The following is a 21,343-nucleotide window of genomic DNA, read 5'->3' as shown; positions in this document are numbered from 1 at the left end:
CATCCAATGGAAGGAATATACTAGAAAACAGTACCTTTTTGGTTTCAAATTGTGCTTCCTCCTGACAGCATCCTCTGCAATCAGGATCCAGCTGAAGCAGGTTGAACTGTCCGAGAAGATCACAAGAGCTGCAGAGCAAGTTGCTAGAAAAGCCTAACTCTCTGCATGCCTCCGATGAAAACTCTGCCCCAAAAGCAGACACCTGAAAATAAAAAATGGGAAATAAAACACAATTCCATATTTATATTACAAAGCTTTCCAAAAAGAGGACATGAGGTTGTCAAAAACAAACACATTGAAGACAAGTAACTGAAATGTTTCATTTGGAGATAAATTCTTTTAAATTTTAATTTAATTTTACTTTTTTTTGAGACGGAGTCTTGCTATCGCCAGGCTGGAGGGCAGTGGTGCAATCTTGGCTCACTGCAACCTCCGCCTCTTGGGTTCAAGCGATTCTCCTGCCTCAGCCTCCCTAGTAGCTGGGATTATAGGCGCACGCCACCATGCCCAGCTAATTTTTGTATTTTTAATAGAGACGGGGTTTCACCATGTTGGCCAGGATGGTCTCGATCTCTTGACCTCGTGATCCGCCCACTTTGGCCTCCCAAAGTGTTGGGATTACAGGCATGAGCCACCTTGCTCAGCAATAAATTCTTTTTTAAACTCTGTAACCTTACATAATAGTCTGGTTTCTCCCACCTCCCCTACAAGCTTTTCTTCTTAAACATCTATCATCTTTCAAAGATATATCATTGTTCATGATGTTTATCACATAAATATTTTCTTAAAGATTTATTGTTTTAAAAAGGAATTTTCTTATAAGAAATAATAATTTTTGTTTCATTTTAAGAATTCAACATCTGTTCATATGGGTCTATGGAGTAAGATTAACTGTAGGGTTTATCTACAGTCACATCCAGCAGAAGAAAGACGGGAAAGGGGATGGTGCAGGCAAGAGCATGCCAGAATTCAAACTTTTGGTTTTAGGTAATAGTGCCACCACTTACAAGATTTGTGACCCTGGGCAAACTATCCTCCCCAAGCTTTAATTTCCTCACTCATAAAGTAAGGGGCAATACTTCCTACATAAAACAGATTGGTATGGCTACTTTACATAAATCATTACATTTAATCAGAGATGATTTAATCAATCAGAATGGCTGACAAAAGCAGGCTTTCAACAATATTCTCCTCCCTCATCCATTCTTTTTTTTTACCTATCAGTGAATGTGGTACACCTCCATTTGTCTAAGGCCAATCCCTCTACTTGCTCTTTGGATTCTATCTTAACAGATACTTCGTTTCATCAATACTTCAACCTTTAGGTATATTTAAGCCCTATGGTCCTAACTGCTCTTCCCACGTTCTGTCATTTCTGAATTGTTACTATAGCTTGGTTTCTATTATCTATATTTTTTCCTAACACCCGAAACTCATTAATATAGCCTGGTTTCTGCTCCTACTACTCCACAAAATTTGCCCAAAATTACCAAATGCAAAGGCATTCAAAACTGTTCTGCTTCAGCTACTCCATCCAAAGGCCTGTCCTCCTTTTCTTTTCTATGCATCTCTTAAATGCTATTGTTTCCCACAGTTCTGTTTTTGGCTCTCTCTTAGCTTTACATGCCTTCTATTTATTACTGCATATTTATCCATGGCTTCAGATATGCATTTATTGAAAACTCTCAAGTATTTTTCTTGAATGTCAGGCTTCCAAAGCCAACAGTCCACTCAACATCACATTTAGGTGTTGAATATGCATTGCAAGTTCAAAATCTGCAACAGTGAAACTTATATTTTTCTTAAATCTATTCTTCCTAAGGTATTCAGTATCTTAGTAAAATGACACCATTTCACTGACAAGCTAGTTGCCCAGATCAGTCAACCTACTGACCTACACTCCATATTCTTCACCATTCTCACAACCAATTAATATGTTTTCATAATTCTCTTAAAAAGCTCTCAAGTCTTTTCCTGCCTCAGTGGCTTAAATGCTCACTGCCAAGGCTACTTCTCATTACTTCCTCAATTCCTCCTGCTATAAGGAATTTCTATAGTACCTTGAAGTATAAAAGCCCTACTCAAACACACTTTTGCTCACAGTCTCCCCTATATTTAAGGTTCTGTTTCCACTTCTTCACCTTGTAACATCCTACTTATTTTCAAGAATCTAATCAGTATTAGTCTTTTAGGAAGCTTTCACTGACCAAAAAAATCAGATCTCAATCATTAGCCATAGTACTTTCCTTCTCTGAGAAAGTTGTGCACAGTTGTAAAATAGTACCGTTCGTGACACTGTACTATGTAAATCTGACTCCTCAACAATACTATGAACTATTCTGAGAGCAAGCATTAAGTTGTTTTTCTGTCTTTCCCTCACTTGTGACAGTTTTCATATATCTGTTGGATAAATAAATTGGACAAAGCCATAGCTTCAGGTAGGGGAAATTTCAGATTGACTGCAACTGACTAATCTTCTAGACTAAGGGTCTGCAAACTTTATGTGAAGGGCCAGATAATTATGTTAGGCTTTTGTGGCCATATGGTTTCTGTACAACTATTTAACTCAGCTATGGCAGTGCAAAAACTAGTCACAAATAACACATGAATGAATGAATGAGCGTGTCTGTGTTCCAACGAAACTTTGTTTTATTTTGTTATTTATGTTAATTTGTTCTACAAAAACCGGGTTGACTGAATTTGGCCCACCAGCTGCAGTGTGTCAATCCTTTTCTAAACTCACCAGGTAGATTAACATCCAGTGGCATTTCCCAATGAAAAGAAAATTTAAGTACTTGTTGGCATATTCACCCAAAATGCTGATTTGATATTTTATACATCTTTAATCCTATCTCTGTAATAATGTCATATATATAATTTTTCAAAACAGATGAAACATCCCAGCCTAGTGGGAGGGATCTGTGACTTTATTGGTTAATTTGTGTGGTTGATCTCTCTAGTTTAACTATAAGACACTTGCTACCATACTAGTACTTTGGGTAATTTCCCCATCAGTAAAGTGATCTGCCTCATCTATTTCACAGGTTAATTTGAAAATCAAATATAACAATGAGCAGATTGTGTTTTCCAAAGACAAGACAATCAATATGTATCAAATGCTGCATCAATGTGTACATATCATTTCACATGTTCTTACAATGTTAGTCCTCCACTGATAAGTGGGGTCTATGTTCCCTCCCCTTGAATCTGGGCAGGGGCCATGACTGTTCTGAACAACAGAGTTTAAAGGAAGTTATGTGATTCTGAGGGTAGGTCGTAAAAGAGCAAACAGCCTCTGCCTGGCTAGTATTTTTTCTTTCTAGGAACATCAACTTTGGAACTTAGCCAATCTGCTGTAAAGAAGTCTATACTAGAGAGACAACATGGAAAGGCCCATGTAGAGAGCAACTGAAAACTCCAGCTGACAACCAGTATCAGCTACTAGACATGTGAGTAAACCACCTTCAGATTTCAGGCCCTAGTGTTTCAACTGAGGTCTGAGACACCATAGAACAGACAAGCCATCCCTGCTGTGCCCTGTGAGAATTGCTAACTCACAGGATTTGAAAGCAAAATAACCAATTGTTTTATGCCACTAAATTTTAGGGTAATTCTGTTTTGCAGCCACAGTTACTGAAAGAGGCAACAAGAGTGAAATCACTTTGGAAATTGTGAACTCCTTAACAAACGTATAAAACTGTTACCAAAACCTTTTAAACAACAAAATAAGAACCTCAAATGAGTAATCATGCAATTATACTATTTGGTTTTATTCTGGCATTTATGGAGCACCTACTGACAGGTAGCATGACTATACAAAACATCATGTATTTCAAAGTCTTAACACACATCTAGATTCAAATGCCATCACAGAGCAACCTTATTTCTAAACAGGGAGTATTATCATTTATCTCGTGGAGTTTTGAGGATTAAAGAAGCAAGTGCACAGAAAGCATTAGCATCCTGCCTAGTACACAGTAGGTACTGAATACATGTTGGTATTAGGCTCACCTTCCACTGTGAAAGCACACTTAAAAATTACAAAACACTACATGTTTTTATCACTATACTAGACATGGGATAAAAGATAAGTATAGGGGAGATACAAGGTATTGAGTTTCTTAAGTAAACTACTTTTTTCTAGCTGTTCTATCACTGGTTTTGCAGACTTAAGGCTTTGAATTTAAGGACATCAGAAAGTATTTTTAAGTGCCTGACAGATAAATGCTAATACACGAGAGTTTGATATTATTCCTGCCATCCTTTTATTGCCAAAAGAAAGTGACTGGCATTTAAATTTGCACATTAAGATCAAATATTAAATTTTAGATTAATTAGCCACACTTGCAAGAAAGACAAAGATTCTAAGGACAGGGTTCCTGGCTAGGATAACCATTTAGCTTTCTCTATTTCAAAGCAAAATTGACAAATTAAGAGGCTCGGCTGGATGCGGTGGCTCACTCCTATCATCTCAGCGCTTTGGTGGGCCAAGGTGGGTGGATCACCTGAGGTCAGGAGTTCGAGACTAGCCTGGCCAACATGGTGAAACCCCGTCTCTACTAACAACACAAAAAAATTAGCCAGGGGTGGTGGCGCACACCTGTAATCTCAGTTACTCGGGAGGCTGAGGCAGGAGAATCACTTGAACCCAGGAGGCGGAGGTTGCAGTGAGCTGATATTGCACCATTGCACTCCAGCCTGGGCGATAAGTGTGAAACGCCATCTCAAAAAAAAAAAAAAAAAAAAAAAAAGGCTCTATTCCCTCCTTCTCCACGCATTACTCACTGTTTTATTTTTCCAGTATTAACGAGCTCCTTCTAGATGAGAGTTGGCAGCAGAGAAACTGGGTTAACTATACTATACCATTACCTTAAAAATCTGATCTAGCTATACATTTTGTTACACTTACACCTACATAGTCGTTGTCTCTTCACTGGACTTTATAACTCTCAGGAAACTCAGAGGTTTCTGATGTAATTCTGAGCAAACTTCAAATCTGAGACAAAAGCAAATAGATGGGATTACAGAATGAACTCCATGAAAATGAATACCAGAAACATGGCCATTACAGCAAGCTCTTATAAAGCAGCAGATATTTTGTTAAGTACTTTACATTATTATTCCATCTAATCTTAACCATCTTGTGAAACAGGTATTGTTATCACCATTTTATAAAGAAAGAAACAGGTTTAAGATAGTTAAGGTAATTTGTCTAAGACCACACAGGAAACAAGAGATGACAGCAACAAGATTCTAATTCTGGCCTGCTCTCTATGCCCCTAACCACTGTTACTGACTACCATATTTCACAGAATCCATGATACACCATTATCGTATGTACCACTAATAACAAAAGCACCAACAATTTTAACTGCGTGATCCATAAAGCCCAGAGAGATATTAACCTGTGAAGAAATGGAGTGGGTGGCATCTCAGAAAGAACGATACACAATTATCATTCTATACCGCTTTTTAGTGTAGTGCCTTTTTGAAGGAGACTATATTACATATGATCTGAATGAAGGATTGAATATCATCACTTAGTTCTGGGGAGCGTTAACAAACAGCTCCCTTAGACTGTACTAATATCACTTTTCTATTGCTTATTTAAGCATACTCAATGTATTTTCAGATTAAATCACTTTATATCCAGCTGTTATCTCATTGAAATATTGACAAATATGCAGTTATTAACTTGAAATTAAAGCTATTCAGAGGAGTAGACAGTGATAAAAACTCAACTTGTCAAGTATAAGAAACTCAGAGATATCAATTAACAAAATACAAGTGCAGTCCCAATGACAGTTTTATCCATAGCAGTATCTCAATCTCAAAGTGTCAAGAAATTGTTCCCTCATCCCCCTTTAATTCCTATGGGAGGTTCCAAAGATTTCACTACTGCCAACTACTTATGCCACCTGATCTTTTTTTCCCCTTGGGCTAACTGTGACATGCAGTTTCCAACTTCTTACTGTTTTTTCAACAATTATCTATACTCTTTAATTTTCAAGGTTTTTCTTGCTTTCTTTTCTTAAAAGCACTAGTTACTACAGAAGAGACATGAATAAACCTTAGGGAAGTTATAACAGTTCAATAAGGGTGAATTGTCCAGTACTCTCTCTTTTCTGAGTCATTTTTGTATTTTTGAGAGTGGTTGGGCTTCCTCACTGCTCTACACAAATTGCAAATATCCTGATGACTTTGATGGCATGGAGCAACAACACAAATGAACTGGGGCCATTTACACTTCAGAGGGATTTAAATGAACAAATACATATGAGACACAACGAAGGGAATATAAAATAAAAATGGTCCCTGTATTCCCTTTGGCTACATTCTAATTGGCACAGGGACAGGAGGAGTGGAGGGATACTGACACACACATACAGAGCTATGATTTGGTTAAGACCATGTGGATTTGTGTAATACAGTATAAAGTATGATGATACAAGGCCAGGGGTGGTGGCTCAAGCCTGTAATCCGGGCGACAGTGCGAGACTCCGTCTCAAAAAAAAAAAAAAGTATGATGATACAATATGCAAGGGAGAAATTACATCTAACTTTGCAAGTCTGGAAGTGGAATGTGAGTTAAGCTTTGCATTCTACTGAAACATCTTAGTTCAGGGAGAAAGAGATAAAGAAACAAAGGCCAAGAGTAAATTAATTTGCCTTAGTCAGTTATTAGAAGTTAAAACTAAAAAATACATTTCGTTAAAGTAGTGTACTTTCCACTAAATTATACGTCATGAGTATGAATTCAATAGGCAGAGTTTGAGAGAGAAAGGCTGCATATGATGGCTGTCTTTGGGAATATCTGGTGGAATGGTGTGGCTGTGGCTGATAACCCAGTAGTTTTATTTGATGGCTCACTGTGTTGTAAGTTAGGATGTTCCATCCTGTGGGGGTCACATTCACAAAAAAATGGGTAAGTTGATTCCTGCCTCAAAAGGTTTCAGTCTGGCTGGGCGCGGTGGCTCACGCCTGTAATCCCAGTACTTTGGGAGGCCGAGGCAGGCAGATCATGAGGTCAAGAGATCAAGACCATCCTGGCCAACATGGTGAAACCCTGTCTCTACTAAAAATACAAAAATTAACTGGGCGTGGTGGTGTGCACCTGTAATCCCAGCTACTTGGGAGGCTGACGCAGGAGATTCACTTGATCCCAGGAGGCAGAGGTTGCAGTGAGCCGAGACCATGCCACCACACTCCAGCCTGGCAACGGAGCGAGACTCCATCTCAAAAAAAAAAAGGTTTCAGTCTAACATGTACTTACTAGCTAGAGTTGCACAGCTACCACAAATTTTTGAATCATATCTAAGGCAGAGTCCAAGCATGTGTATTTTTTAACCTCTCCTCCTCCCAACAATTTTCATCTACACACCTCCAGATGGGATCACTGATAATAGAGCTCTATGAAGGTAACTGAAGCTGATTTTAATATTTTCCAAACAGATTTCATACTTCCAGGTTTTCAGACCTTTGCTTGTGGATTCTCTAATTCATTCATCAAACATTTCTCTTATACATCAAGTATAGTACTACTCTGTATATATGTCACTAGAGATAAAACAGTCAACAGGAAAGACAGGGTACTTCCCTTTGGGGGTGGGTGGGAGAATGCCAAAGAACAAGAAATTATTAATGAAAACTATGGAACGTATCTCAGAGAATAAATATTGATCACCATTGGAGCACATAGAAAGACTCTTAATCCAAACTTAAGGTATAGCGAAGCTTTGTTGGAGGAAGTGATTTCTCTGCTAAGAACAGAAAGAGAGTAAGTAGAAGACAGCCATTTTTGTTGTAGGGTAGGAGAAAGGGAGGAAAGGATAAGAAGCTGGGAAGCGGCTTCTAGGTAATGAAAACACCATGCTCAAAGGTCTGGTGAGGGAGAATACAGTATGTGAAATAAGCTAAACAAGTGATGCCAATTCTCCACTTGTACCTTTCTGCTCTCCTAATAGAAGTAAATGTTGGGGAATAAGCCTGGATAGACAAACAAGTGCCTCCTTAAGGAACAGTGAGGAAGACAGACTTCACCTTAAAAACAATAAGCAGCCACTGAAGAGTTTTAATCATGACAGATTTAAGTTTTAGGCAGATCGCTTGATGCACGGTAGAGATTGGAAATGAAATAATGAGATGGGAGACTAGTTAAGGAAGCTGTTGTAATTCTAGGCAAAGATAGCGGCCTGAATATAAGTACTAACTGTGGAAACAATTATTAAGTGGACTGGCTTAGAGATTTTTAAGGCTTTAACGACTAATTGAATTCAGAGAGTGAAAGGAAAGAGGATTTAAAATGACTATTTTTTTTTTTTGAGATGGAGTCCCGCTCTGTTACCCAGACTGGAGTGCAATGGTGCGATCTCCGCTCAGTGCAACCTCCGCCTCCTGGGTTCAAGTGATTCTCCTGCCTCAGCCTCCCGACTAGGCATGCGCCACCATGCCCAGCTAATTTTTATATTTTTACTACAGACGGGGTTTCACTGTGTTGGCCAGGCTAGTCTTGAACTCCTGACCTCAGGTGATTTGCCCACCTCAGCCTCCCAAAGTGCACAGAAATGAGCCACCGCACCTGGCCAAAAATGACTAATTTTTGGCTTGGGCAATAGGGAAGGTGACAAAGGCAAAGCCAACCATTTAGATTCTGAATACAGCCAGGGATAATTCAAAGGGTGAACCAAGAGTCTGTTATTTCTGAGGAGAGAAATGTTTATGGCCTGAATGATTAACAATAAGTGGATGGATTTGAGATATCTAGGAATTAAAATCGGTAAGTTTCAGTAATTCCCTGGATATGAGATATGTAAGGAAAGGAGTCAAATATGACATCCAAATTTCTGGTTTGGATTCTGTGAACAGTCACTGTGGTACACTGTTTAATTCCTATCATTATTACATAGGGAATTAGTTAATTCCATAAATTCCTCCTATCCTGGTATGCACACTTTGCAAAGTGACTCTGTCATTCCTCCCATGTAGAGATGGAATCTATTTCCCCATCCTTGAAATGTGAACTAGTCTTGTGACTCGCTTTGACAAATATGTGATGGAAGTAATATATGTGATTTCCAAGGCAAGGCTTTAGAAGGCATTGTAGCTTTTGCTCTTTTGGAGTGCTGCCCTGAGAGTGCCATGAAAAGAAGTTGGTGTGGCCGACTGGAGGATGAGAGGTCACATGGAACAGAACCAAGTCCTCGAGCTGACAGCACCAACTATGAACAGTGGTAACCCTGGAACCTTTCAGTTTAGCTGACCTACTAGGTCAACAAAAAGCATAAATGAGGCCAGGGGAAAACCAACATAGGTGGAGTAGTTCTACTCCACTGACCCAGAATTATGGGAAATCATTGCTATTTTAAGCTACTAGGTTTTAGGGCGGTTACACAGCTATAGACAACTGACAGTCAAAGACAGAGGGAGATCAAAAAAAGACAACCTGAAATGTTATCTCGAATGACCTAAAGATGTGCAAAAAGCCTTAAACAGTAGAAGTTTAGGGAGAGGTAATCCAGTAATTCCTAGCACCAAATGCCTGAATAACAAGAGAATTAGAATGTTAATTAGAGAAGTTAAGAATCTACCTTTTGGATAAAGTAGCCAAAGTAAACTGCCAGGATGCTTTCAAGCTCTTTGAGAAAGGTAAGTACAGGTGTTCATAGAGGACTCCGGTGTAGTCCCTAACACCCTCAACCTTGGATAAGTAAATTAAACCAGATCTCCTTATTAGAGACTACCCGAAGAATTAAGATAGGATAAAAAAACGTAAAAGCTTTCAGCACTGTGCCTAAAATTTTATTATTCACACAGCAAAACATGGATCTGAGAAGAAATAAGTTAAAAGTACACTTTTCCCATTCAAAGGTAACCCATCTATTCTGCCAATAGAGAAAAATGAAATAAAAAACGCTGCCTTATTTTAAAGAAGACAACGAACATCATTTAAAAAACTAACTTCAAAAATAAATTATACTTTGGTATAGATACCTCCTTTTACTCCAACAACATTGTTTAAAAGCACAAATCGCACTCAAGCAGCCAGCCGTATATGAATAGCAGAGGAGAACGGAGGTTAAGAGGCTAACAGAAGTAGTGAAAATGAGACAGCACGCGCGCGAGAGAGGTAAACACAAACTGTTCGCCTGGACCAACGACTTGAAGACTTGCCTCTAAGATTTGGAAGTCTCGTCATGAGTCTCTTGCATTTCTGACCGTTTAAAAACAACCTCCACTTCTTGCCAAGCTTTATTATTCCCCCCTCCCACCTGGTGTGGTTTACAGATTGTTTTTAGCAAGAGCCGTATAAGAGAAGCTAAGTACCCAAGACAATCTGAAGTCAGGAGAAAACTGCTGCTAGAAACCCAAGGCGGGGAAGGAAAAGGATCAACCGAGAAATTAAGCCACGTTGCATTCTGGCCGCAACAGTCATTAAGGAAGCGCAGTCCTCCCCACCCTTTTCAACCAGGACCGAATGTTGCGTCTTCTTCAGCTGCAATCTCTCCTACTCTCCCTGTGGCAGCTGCAAAGGTGATCTACACTCACCGCTTGAAGCACAGTCGCCAACAACAACCGTAGCCCAAATGCCGGCACCAGACACCCACTCGGCCCAGCCGCCATCGCTACCATTTTCCGCAGTTTTCTGGCTGCCTAGAAGGACCCCTAAGCTAGGGGCGTCCACTCCAGAGCCTGATCCAAAACAGAACGCTAACGGCCGTTGCCCTTACATCTCTTATTTGGAAGTGACAGGTATTAAATAACGGCATATGAAAGCTTAAAAGTCATCAAATACAGTCACTGGGTGCTTTCGATTACCCAGATCAGGCACTTTCCTAAACTCCCCACTTCTTTACTTCTGCGGTCTCCTTTCTTTCATTCACGACACTTCGTCAAGCAGACAAGAAGCCACGCCTTCGCCAGTTTTATCCCCGCCTTCTTCTCCAAGTTTACCCAATTGAATGTCGTCTTGATTGAGCTCTGTGGCAGAGGAAACCAACCGTAAACCGAACCAAGAGCGAAGCGCAGGGGCTCTTCGGTCCAATAAGCGGACCCGAACGGGAGGAGGGGCGGGGCTTCTGGTTGCCGAGCAGCGTACGCGGATGCGTGCGCGTGGTGGCGGAGGGGGATGGGCGGGGGCGGAGATGAGGGCGGCGCAGCCGCAGCGCCGGTGGAGGGGCGCGCGGCCGCGAGCAAAGGAGGGAGGGAAGGAAGCAAGAGAGGGAGGCGGGCAAGCAGGCGGGCGCGGGGGTCGGGGACTGAGGCAGTAGAGGGAGGCGAGAGCCCGGCAGCCGCTTCGCGCTGTTTGCTGCGCGGGCTTTCGGAGGGGGCGGCCGTTGAGTCGGCTGAGGAGAAGCGGACACCGGCGGCGTTGGTGATACCGCCTGGGGGAGGGGGACTGGAGAGGCGAGAAGGGGGGTCGCTGCGGTGGTTCTCTCGCTGTCGCGCTCTCTTTGCCTCGCTCCCGGCTCGGCGGGCTCCTCCCGGCGTCTCTCTCGCCTCCGGGGCCCCGCTCCCCGCCCCCCGCGGTATGTCTTGATCCCGAGCAGCGGGTTTCATGGGGCTCCTCAGGATTATGATGCCGCCCAAGTTGCAGCTGCTGGCGGTGGTGGCCTTCGCGGTGGCGATGCTCTTCTTGGAAAACCAGATCCAGAAACTGGAGGAGTCCCGCTCGAAGCTAGGTGAGGAACTGAACTGCCCCGGGCTGAGTGCCGTGGAAGGGGCCGAGGAGGCGCTGCCGCCGGAGCAAGTGGGCGTTCATCTAACCTGGCGTCTGGCTCGGGGGCAGAAAGAGGTTTCAAAGAGAACCGGGAACGAGGGGCAGCGAGAGCACGAGCTCCAAGAATGGGTTGAATTAAGCTTGAGTGGCGTTTTGGGCTCGCGAGGTCACGGGGCAGAGGTTGCAAAGGTTGGGCTTCCCGAGCCAAAGGTTAGCCCCGAAGTAGGTATTCCGCGGAGAGAGAGCGAGAGAGAAGACCGAACTCAGTGGGGAGCGGGTGTTGCTGGTGGAGACAGAAGCGCTTAGCATCGCGTGTTCTCTTGGAAGTCGTACAGAAAGCCCTGGCAATGTCAGACGAGGGGTATTCTAATTTGAGCTATGGGCATCTGGATACGAATTCTTTTGGGGGCTCGTGAAGGGATAGGTGCGCAGAAATGGAAGGAGATGCTGGGATGATGGACAGTAACATATATACACTGTAGCGAGTTGCACTCTTGTGCTCCGGGCAGCAAGGGACCTTGTAATTGCCAGCTAAGGGAGGCTGGCCGGATAGTGCAGGAACGCGAGTGAAAAGCTTCATCGGAGTACGGAAATGAGGGTCCGGAGATTTAAATTCTTCTTTAGTGGCGCTAAACTGATGAATTGGGGCTTGAGAATAGGGATGCCTATGTATGTTGCTTCGCGGCAGTGTTGATGTGAATTTCAAAGAGGAGGGAACGCTGAAGGGGAATTATGTGGTGAAGTTTGTGTTTGTTAAAGGAAAAGTAGGATTATGCGGAAAGCTAACCATATGGTTAAATACCTTAAAGGGTTAACAGGTGCTTTCATGGGTGAAGGGGTCTAAAGTACAAAAAGTTGGTGCGAAGTTGTGAAAGACAGGCCAGAAAAAAGCACAGATAATAGGTACTTTCGGATTAATAGGGGCACTTTGGCATTTGGAAGAGCTCAGCATGGAGAGCGAGAGTTAAAAGAATGACAGTGATAAATTTTGATTTAAAAATGCACATGGCACTTAAAAATCAGCTCAAGAGGATGTAATTTGAATATGGAAAAGTAATGTGAAGTGTTTTTTGCATACTCTTACCTCAAAATCATTTTAAATACCTTTTGAGAAGACAGCAAAAAAAAAAAACAAAACCCTCAGCAGTATAATTTAGACTAAGAAATAGATGTTACTGTGAGTGGATGATTAATTTTTAGGAAAAATGTACCAGAAAATAATTGTAATATTATGTATAGTAGCTATTTTGGTACAAGGCTTTGCAAAAGCCTTGACATTTTAAAGAGCCTTGAAAGACAAACCATCAAGTAAATCTGAGTGAAGTGCAACTAAAGTTGGAGAAAAACTAGAGATACTTCCAGTCCTCAACTCTAGGGTAAAATTTGAAGAGATCCTCAGTTTATTTACGAATTATTTTATTAATATGTATCTTGTGTGGTGGGAAAAAATGTCCACTTTAAATATTGAAGGTTATCCAGTATGGTTTTTCTTTTCTTTTGGATCCATTTAGCGACATTCAGGATCATATTCTGGCGTTATTAATGATCCAGCTCTACAGAAAAAAAGACTCTTCTTGAAGTGAAAAGTTATATTAAAATTAAAATTTGTATTTATTTTTTGTTACTATTTGGAATTCTCTGGAGTTGATTTCTTAGACACATTACAGTGGGTTAGAATGACTTAAGTTTTTGATTTTCCTCCTTGCCTAACATTTCTTTCCCCATATACTTGAAAATTGCTTCCATAGACACAATCTGAATGATTTTTAAAAGAAAGTTATCTGAAGATGTATAATGCCACAGTTAAAATATAAAGTGCTTTCTTGTGATACAAGAAAGAAAATTTCATAAAAAGTAGTAAATACGCATCAAAATCCTCCTGGGACTACAGGTGAGTGTACCTGGGACTACAGGTGGGTGTTACCATGCCTAGCAGAGTAAACCATATTTTGACAGCCAGATTCTGTACTAGGCACTTTTCATCTTAGATACCCGTGTTTAAAGTAAGAACACCATTTAAAGCCATTTTTGGCCAGACACGGTGGCTCACGCCTGTAATCCCAGCACTTTGGGAGGCCGAGGCTGGCGGATCATTTGAGGTCAGGAGTTTGAGACCGGCCTCGCCAACATGGTGAAACCCTATCTCTGCTAAAAATACAACAATTAGTCGGGCGGGGTGGCGGGCGCCTGTAATCCCAGCTACTCAGGAGGCTAAGGCATGAGAACCGCTTGAACCTGGGAGGCAGAGATTGCAGTGAGCCAAGATCACACCACTGCGCTCCAGCCTGGGCAATAGAGTGAGACTCAGTCTCAAAAAAAAAAAACCAAAAAACAACAGAAAGCCATTTTTGCAGATGCAGGAACAGGCTTAGAGAGGTTATATAACTTGCCAAAGACCACATCGCATTTAAGTGGCAGAGCCAGGATTGCAACCCAGGTATGTATGATTCCAAATGAAGTGCTCCTTTAATTATGTCCGGCTGCTTAAGACTTTATATTGACATTACGCTGAGATTTAGGTATTTGAATAGAGTTTTAAAATTGTAATATCAATGTTTAATTGCATTTATTGCTAAGAATGAATATCATTCAGAGAAAATTGAATTTCTGATGCAAAGGAATTGGTTTAGTGTAACGTCTGCCCCATGTTTATATTCATGTAATGAACATAATTATGTTACCCAGTGAAACAACTGAATTAGATAGCTTGTTTTTACTATAGGAAAGAAAAATCTAGTTGTTTTCCATACGTGCAGAATCACAATGTTAAAAAAACATTTTTATTTTGGCATAAAAACCTATTAAACATTTTGTCTTAAAAGTAGTTATTATCATTTTCATTGTAGAAGATTCCAAAGGATAATATTGTCTGATAGTGGCTTTAATATACCTTGATTTGAGAGTACAGTATTTTGATGGTGAGACCTCTAATAGAGCAATAGATGTATTCAAAACTGAGATGTGCTCATTGACTACTTGGGAAATTCACTAATTAGGAATTCCTAAAAAAAAAAAATTCAGTAATACAGCTTTTTATTTTTATTTTTTAAAAAACAAATATGGCATTGTAGTGCACATATTACAATGCAGCTTGCTTTTTTTGCCTTGAATATTATAGACATCTTTCCAGGTCAGTACATATAGATGTGACTTAATCATTCTATTAATAATAGCTGTATAATATTCCAAAGTATGTATGTATCATAAATTATTAAGCCATTATTCTAGTAACGGACATTCAGTTTGTCCCCCATCTGTCGTGTGTGTGTGTGTGTGTATGTATATATACATATATATATAATTTTTTTGAGTGTTTCTTTTCTTTCTTGGTATTATAAACAATTACAGGAAACATCCTTATATGTCCGTTTAACTCATGTTGATGTCATTTTGTGCTAGGATGAATTCTGTATGTGAGATTGCTGGGACAAAGGATATATATATTTTATAATTTAACAGATTTAAAAATCTACTTTTCAACATTTTTTTGTTTTTCAAAAGATGTAGTAATCTACACTGCCAGCATACATTCATAAGCACTAGAAGATAATCAGCTTTTAATTTTTGCCAGTGTGAGGCTGTGAAATGATATATTCAATTAATTTACCTTCTGATTTCTAGTTAGGTTGAACATCTTTACATATGTTTATTGCCCTTTTATTTGTTAATTTTTTCTATTTTTCTATTGGGTGGTTTACTTATTTTTTTTTAAATGTTAGAATTAGTAATCCTTTATCTGTCATATGTCTTGCCTTTTTTTTTTTTTTTTTTTGAGATGAGCCTTGCTCTGTCACCCAGGCTGGAGTGCAGTGGTGCGATTTTGGCTCACTCCTGCCTCAGCCTCTCAAGTAGCGGGGATTACAGGTACGTGTCACCGCGCCCAGCTAATTTTTGTATTTTTAGTAGAGACAGGGTTTCACCATGTTGGCCAGGCTGGTCTTGAACTCCTGACCTCAAGTGATCTGCCCCCCTCTGCCTTCCAAAGTGCTGGGATTACAGGCATGAGCCACTGCACCCGGCCTCTTGCATTTGTTTCTGTCCAAGTTTGCCATTTGTTTCTTGACTTTGTGGTGTGTTTTGCTCATATAGAAGTTTTAAAATACACACAGTTAAATCTATCAATTTAGGTAAGTCGTTTTCATATGTTGCTTAGGGAGATTTACCCGGAGCCAGGATTGTGTACATTTTCTGTATTTTATTATAGTATTTTATAGTTTATTACATTTGGCTCTTTAAACCATTTATATGTTTACAGAGATTTATCATGATTTTCTCAGTAAATCATTTTTTCCAACTGTATGTTAACATTCCTTCTTTTAATCACATACTAAGTTTTCATATGTTCTTGGATCAATTTTGGATGCTATTTTCCATTAATCAGAGATTCTTTAAACCTCGGGGACCCATAAATAGGCTTCAAGGTATCAGTGAATTCCCTGAAATTATATACATAACTTTCATCAGATTTGCAAAGGAGTATGTGATTCCTTTAATGACTAGGATCACAGATTTATAGTAGATGTTTCATGTTTAGTGGACTTTTTTTTGTTTTTAGTAACATAACATGAAGATTGTGAGTTAAATTTAGGAGATAAGCTCATTACTTGTGAAAAAGAGAAGTTTTTCAACTTCAAATGAAGTTAATACTTCATTGTATTAAAATGTAGACCTAATTTTCTAGTGAGAAATGGAAAAGGACAGGGAATCCAAATGAAAACTATTTAACTGTGACTCGTTACTATAAAATGTCAGAATTTGTGGCTGGTAAAAAGTAGTTCTTCCCGAATTTCAAGAGCGCACTTGTTGCTAATATTGACTGGTCGAACAGTGCAGTGAAACGTTTTCTCACATAAGTGATAGAACTATGTGCCTGGTAACTTTATTTTCTATAGGGTTTTAACATTGTAAATAATATTTGTTGACTGTATTCTTATATCCCTATATGGATTTATGAGCACATTAGGAATAATCTTTTACATGGGGAAAATAATTGAGAATGGATTATGTAATCATCCATTGGTGAGAATTAATGTTAGTCATTATGTTCTTAAACTCTACTAGACTAAACAACTAATTCCAGGGCCAAGGTTGAGACTGCTTTTTGGAATTTGGTAGTTTTTACAAGTAAGTTCCTGAAACCATGCAGCGATACCTAAAGATGTTCCAGTGAATGCTAGATTTCCTCACTTCTGAAATCATTTGGAAAACCTCATAGTAGCTACTGTTTTGAGGACTTTGGGTTAATAGGAATACAGTTATTCTAGAATTGGTAATTGGTGCCTCACTTACTAGTCTTGAATAGGATGTCTAGTGGCATGGAGTGGTCACCTGAAACAGTTGATCTCAAGATAATTCCAGGATGTCTGTCCACCACTCTGGTAGGCCTTTTGATAGCTTTTTGGCACTTAGAGAAATTGAAATAATAATGAATGTTCAAACACTGCTCTCCAGAAAGACCATTTTTGAAGGATGTACTTATAGATGAACTTCATAATCATGGTTCACTGTAGCCTAGTTATTTTTAAGATCTACCCACATACCAGTACCTGTACTTACGTATTCTGCCTTTCTGCCTGTTAACATTAGATGGTAACTGTCAGTGCTCCTGTTGGGTCATTTGTGCACCTGATTCTGTTGCCTCACTTACCTAAAGACATGGTTCCTGAAGCTTTCCCTCATTCTCCTGTAACAATGTATTCTTGAAAATTGCTAAGAGAGTGGATTTTAAGTGTTTTCACCATACCAAAAAAAAGTATGTGAGGTAATGCATGTTGTGTTAATTATCTTGATTTAGCCATCCATGATATATACACGTTTTAAAACATGTTGTACATGATAAATATATACAGTTTTGTCAATTAAAAATGAAGAAAACTATCTTGGTAAATGTTCCAGGTGAACGTGAAAAATATGTATTCTGTTGTTATTGGCTGAAGTATGCTGTAGATGTCAATTGGTTGGTAGTATTGTTATGGTGTTTTGTATTCTTGATTTTTTTCTGCCTCTTCATCAGTTATGGAGAGGGGTTTTGAAATCTTTGATAATTGTGGATTTGTCTGTTTTTCTTGTAGTTATGTCACTTTTTGCTTCATGTATTTTGAAGTGCTGTGATTAAGTATATGAACATTTAGGCTGTCATGTCTTCTTGATGGACCAACCCCTTTTTTTATACAAGATACCATCTTTATCCTTGGTAATATTCTTTGCTCTGAAACCTACTGCTGTGGTGTTAATGTCTCCCCTAAAATTCATGTGTTGGAAACTTAATCCCCAATGCAACAGTATTGGGGCGGGGGGTGGAGGGTGTTCAGGTGATGAGGGCTCTCCCCTCATAACTGTATTAATACTGTTATAAAAAAGCTCGTGGGAGTGCGTTCTCTTTTTTCTATGTAAGAAGACAGCATTTGTCCCCCTTTTGCCATTTCTACCCCCAACCATGTGAGGATGCCACAAGAAGTCCCTCACCAGATGCTGGTGTCTTGATTTTGGACTTCTCAGTTTCCAGAACTGTGAAGAAATACATTTCTGTTTTCTATAAATTACCCAGTCTCAGGTATTTTGTTATAGTACCACACAATGGACTATGACACTTACTTTGTCTGATACTAATACAGACACTTCAGTTTTCTTTTGATTAGTGTCAGGTGGTATATCTTTTCCCATCCTGTTAATATTAACCTACTTGTGTATTTATATTTAAAGTGGATTTTTGGTAGACAGCATCTAATCTTGCATCTAATTTCACAATCTCTTTTGTAAATGGAATGTTTAGAACACTAAATGTGATTATTGATGTGGTTGGGTTTAAATTCGTGAGTTGCTATTTGTTTTCTGTTTGTCTTAACTGTTCTGATTCCTTTTTTTCTGTTGTCTTTAGGATTAAAGGGTTATTTTTAAATTCCATTTTTTAATTTGATGACTTACTAGCAGTGCTCTTTGTTGTTTTTTTTTTTTTAGTGGTTGCTTAAGGGTTTATGGTATACATGATAGAATTTCATGTGTAGTGTAAGAACCTTAATATATTACCACTTTTTTCTAGGTTCTTGCTATCGTCGTTATACATTTTACTTCTATACATGAGTCCTACAATACATTATTATTTTTGCTTTAACTTAGTTATATTTTAAAAATATATAAAATATTTAAAAATTTTTAAAAAATTTGCTCACATATTTACCATTCCCAGTGTTCTTCATTGTGTATGTGTGTGTGTGTATGCAGATTTTCATGTGGTACCATTTTTTTCACTCTGAAGAATTTCTTTTAAAATTACTTACACTTAAAAATATACTGGTGATGAATTCTTTTCACTTTGTGTGTCTGAAAAGGTCTTTATTTGATAAGTGTTTGAAGGATATTTTTGTTGGGTACAGAATTCTAAGCTGACATTTTTGTTGTTTCAGTACTTTAAAGATGTTGCTTCATTGTCTTCTGGCTTGCATTGTTTCTGATGAGAAGGTTGCCATCATTCTTTGTTCTACTATATGTAGCGTGTCTTTTATTTTTCCTCCTTTGCCTACTTTTAAGATTTTCACTAGGTTTTTAATTATTTGATTATAATGGCCCTTGTATTATGTTTCTTGTGCCTGGGGTTTGTTGAGCTTCTTGGATCTGTGAGTTTACAGTTTTTATTACATTTAAACATTTTTGGCTATTATTTCTTCACATGTTAGTTTTTCTGTGCTGCTTCTCCTCTCTTTCAGGAACTCAAAATACACTTATATTAGACCACATGAAATTGTTCTACGGTTCAGTGATGTTCTATTCATCATTCTCAGTCTTTTTGTGTGTGTGTGTTGTTTTAGATAGTTTTTACTGCTAGGTCTTTAATTCACCAATCCTTCTGCAGTGTGTAATCCACTTTTAATATTACTCAGTTTATTTTTTATCTCAGGCATTGCCTCCCACCCCTCCCCCTGCCCTTCTAGAAGTTCAAGATAGGTCTTTAAAAAATTATCTTTCATTTCTTTCCTTAACATCCTGTATTAGCCCGTTTTGATGCCTGAGACTGAGTAACTTACAAAAGAAAGAGGCTTACTTGGACTTACAGTTCACATGGCTGGGGAAGCCTCACAATTGTGGCAGAAGGCAAGGAGAAGCAAGTCACATCTTATGGTGGCAGGCAAAAAATGAGAAATCTTGTGCAGGGGAACGCCTTTTTTTTGGAGACAGAGTCTTACTCTGTCGCCCAGGCTGGGGTGCAGTGGCGCGATCTCGGCTCACTGCAAGCTCTGCCTCCCGGGTTCACGCCATTCTCCTGCCTCAGCCTCCCAAGTAGCTGGGACTACAGGTGCCTGCCACCACACCTGGCTAATATTTTGTATTTTTAGTAGAGACGGGGTTTCACTGTGTTAGCCAGGCTGGTCTTGATCTCCTGACCTTGTGATCCACCCACCTTGGCCTCCCAAAGTGCTGGGATTACAGGTGTGAGCCACTTCGCCTGGCGGGAACGCCTCTTTTTAAAACCATCAGATATTGTGAGACTTATTCACTATCATGGGAACAGCATGGGAAAGACTTGCTCCCATGATTCAGTTGCCTCCCACCAGGTCCCTCCCACAACACAGGGGAATTCAAGATGGGATTTGTATGGGGACACAGCCAAACCATATCATTCCACCCCTGGCCCCTCCCAAATCTCATGTCCTCACATTTCATAACAATCATGCCTTCCTACAGTCCCCCAAAGTCTTAACTCATTTCAACATTAACTCAGAAGTCCACAGTCCAAAGTCTCATCTGAGACAAGGCAAGTCCCTTTTGCCTATGAGCCTGTAAAATCAAAAGCAAGTTAGTTACTTCCTAGATATATTGGGTAAATACAGCCATTCCAAGTGGGAGAAATTGGCCAAAACAAAGGGATTACAGGCCCCATGCAAGTCTGAAATCCAGCGGGGCAGTCAAATCTTAAAGCTTCAAAATGATATCCTTTGACTCCATGTCTCACATCCAGGTCACGCTGATGCAAGAGTTGGGCTCCCACGCCTTGGGCAGCTCCACCCCTGTGGCTTTGCATGATATAGCCCCCCACTCCTGGCTACTTTCACAGGCTGGCATTGAGTGTCTGTGGCTTTTCCAGGTGCACGGTGCAAGCTGTCAGTGGATCTACCATTCTGAGGTCTAGAGGACAGTGGCCCTCTTCTCATAGCCCCACTAGGTGGTGCCCCAGTAGGGAATCTGTGTGGGGGCTGCAACCCCACATTTCCCTTCCACACTGCCCTAGCAGAGGTTCTCCATGAGGGCCCCACCCCACAGCAAACTTCTGCTTGGGTATCCAGGTGTTTCCATACATCTTTTGAAATCTAGGCTGAGGTTCTCAAACCTCAGTTCTTGACTTCTGTGCACTCACAGGCTCAACACCACATGGAAGCTGCCAAGGCTTGGGGATTGCGCCCTCTGAAGGCATGGCCCGAGGTCTACGTTGGCCCTTTTCAGCCATGGCAGGAGGGCTGGGATGAAGGGTGCCAAGTCCGTAGGTTGCACATAGCACGGGGACCCTGGGCCCGGCCCATGAAACCATTTTTTCCTTCTAAACCTCTGGGCCTGTGATGGGGGGTGCTGCCATGGAGATCTCTGACATGCCTTGGAGACATTTTCCCCATTGTGTAGGGGATTAACATTCAGCTC

At 40.1% G+C, this 21,343-nt stretch overlaps 2 protein-coding genes across 4 annotated transcripts in view; one reads left to right on the top strand and one right to left on the bottom strand.

Annotated features, from left to right (window-relative positions):
- Positions 1–11,054, bottom strand: part of SELENOF (selenoprotein F) — a 49,397-nt gene extending 38,343 nt beyond the window's left edge. Inside the window, exons 1-2 of one of the 2 annotated variants that reach the window (XM_024247925.2) lie at positions 10,546–11,054; positions 35–202 (exon numbers count right to left, since the gene is read on the bottom strand). In XM_024247925.2, coding sequence (XP_024103693.2) covers positions 35–202; positions 10,546–10,629 — 252 coding nt within the window. In that variant the 5' untranslated portion in view covers positions 10,630–11,054. The remainder of the gene's footprint in view (positions 1–34; positions 203–10,545) is intronic. The other variant, XM_009248274.4, reaches the window with a different exon arrangement.
- An 84-nt stretch (positions 11,055–11,138) lies between these two features.
- HS2ST1 (heparan sulfate 2-O-sulfotransferase 1) overlaps positions 11,139–21,343 on the top strand; it is a 199,911-nt gene continuing 189,706 nt past the window's right edge. Inside the window, exon 1 of one of the 2 annotated variants that reach the window (XM_024238584.3) lies at positions 11,139–11,678. In XM_024238584.3, the coding sequence (XP_024094352.1) occupies positions 11,555–11,678 (124 nt within the window). In that variant the 5' untranslated portion in view covers positions 11,139–11,554. 2 annotated transcript variants of the gene reach the window in all.

Source organism: Pongo abelii, chromosome 1, assembly GCF_028885655.2.
Source record: "Pongo abelii isolate AG06213 chromosome 1, NHGRI_mPonAbe1-v2.0_pri, whole genome shotgun sequence".
In the NCBI taxonomy this organism is placed as follows: Eukaryota; Metazoa; Chordata; class Mammalia; order Primates; family Hominidae; genus Pongo; species Pongo abelii.
This window is presented reverse-complemented; position numbering and strand designations above follow the sequence as displayed.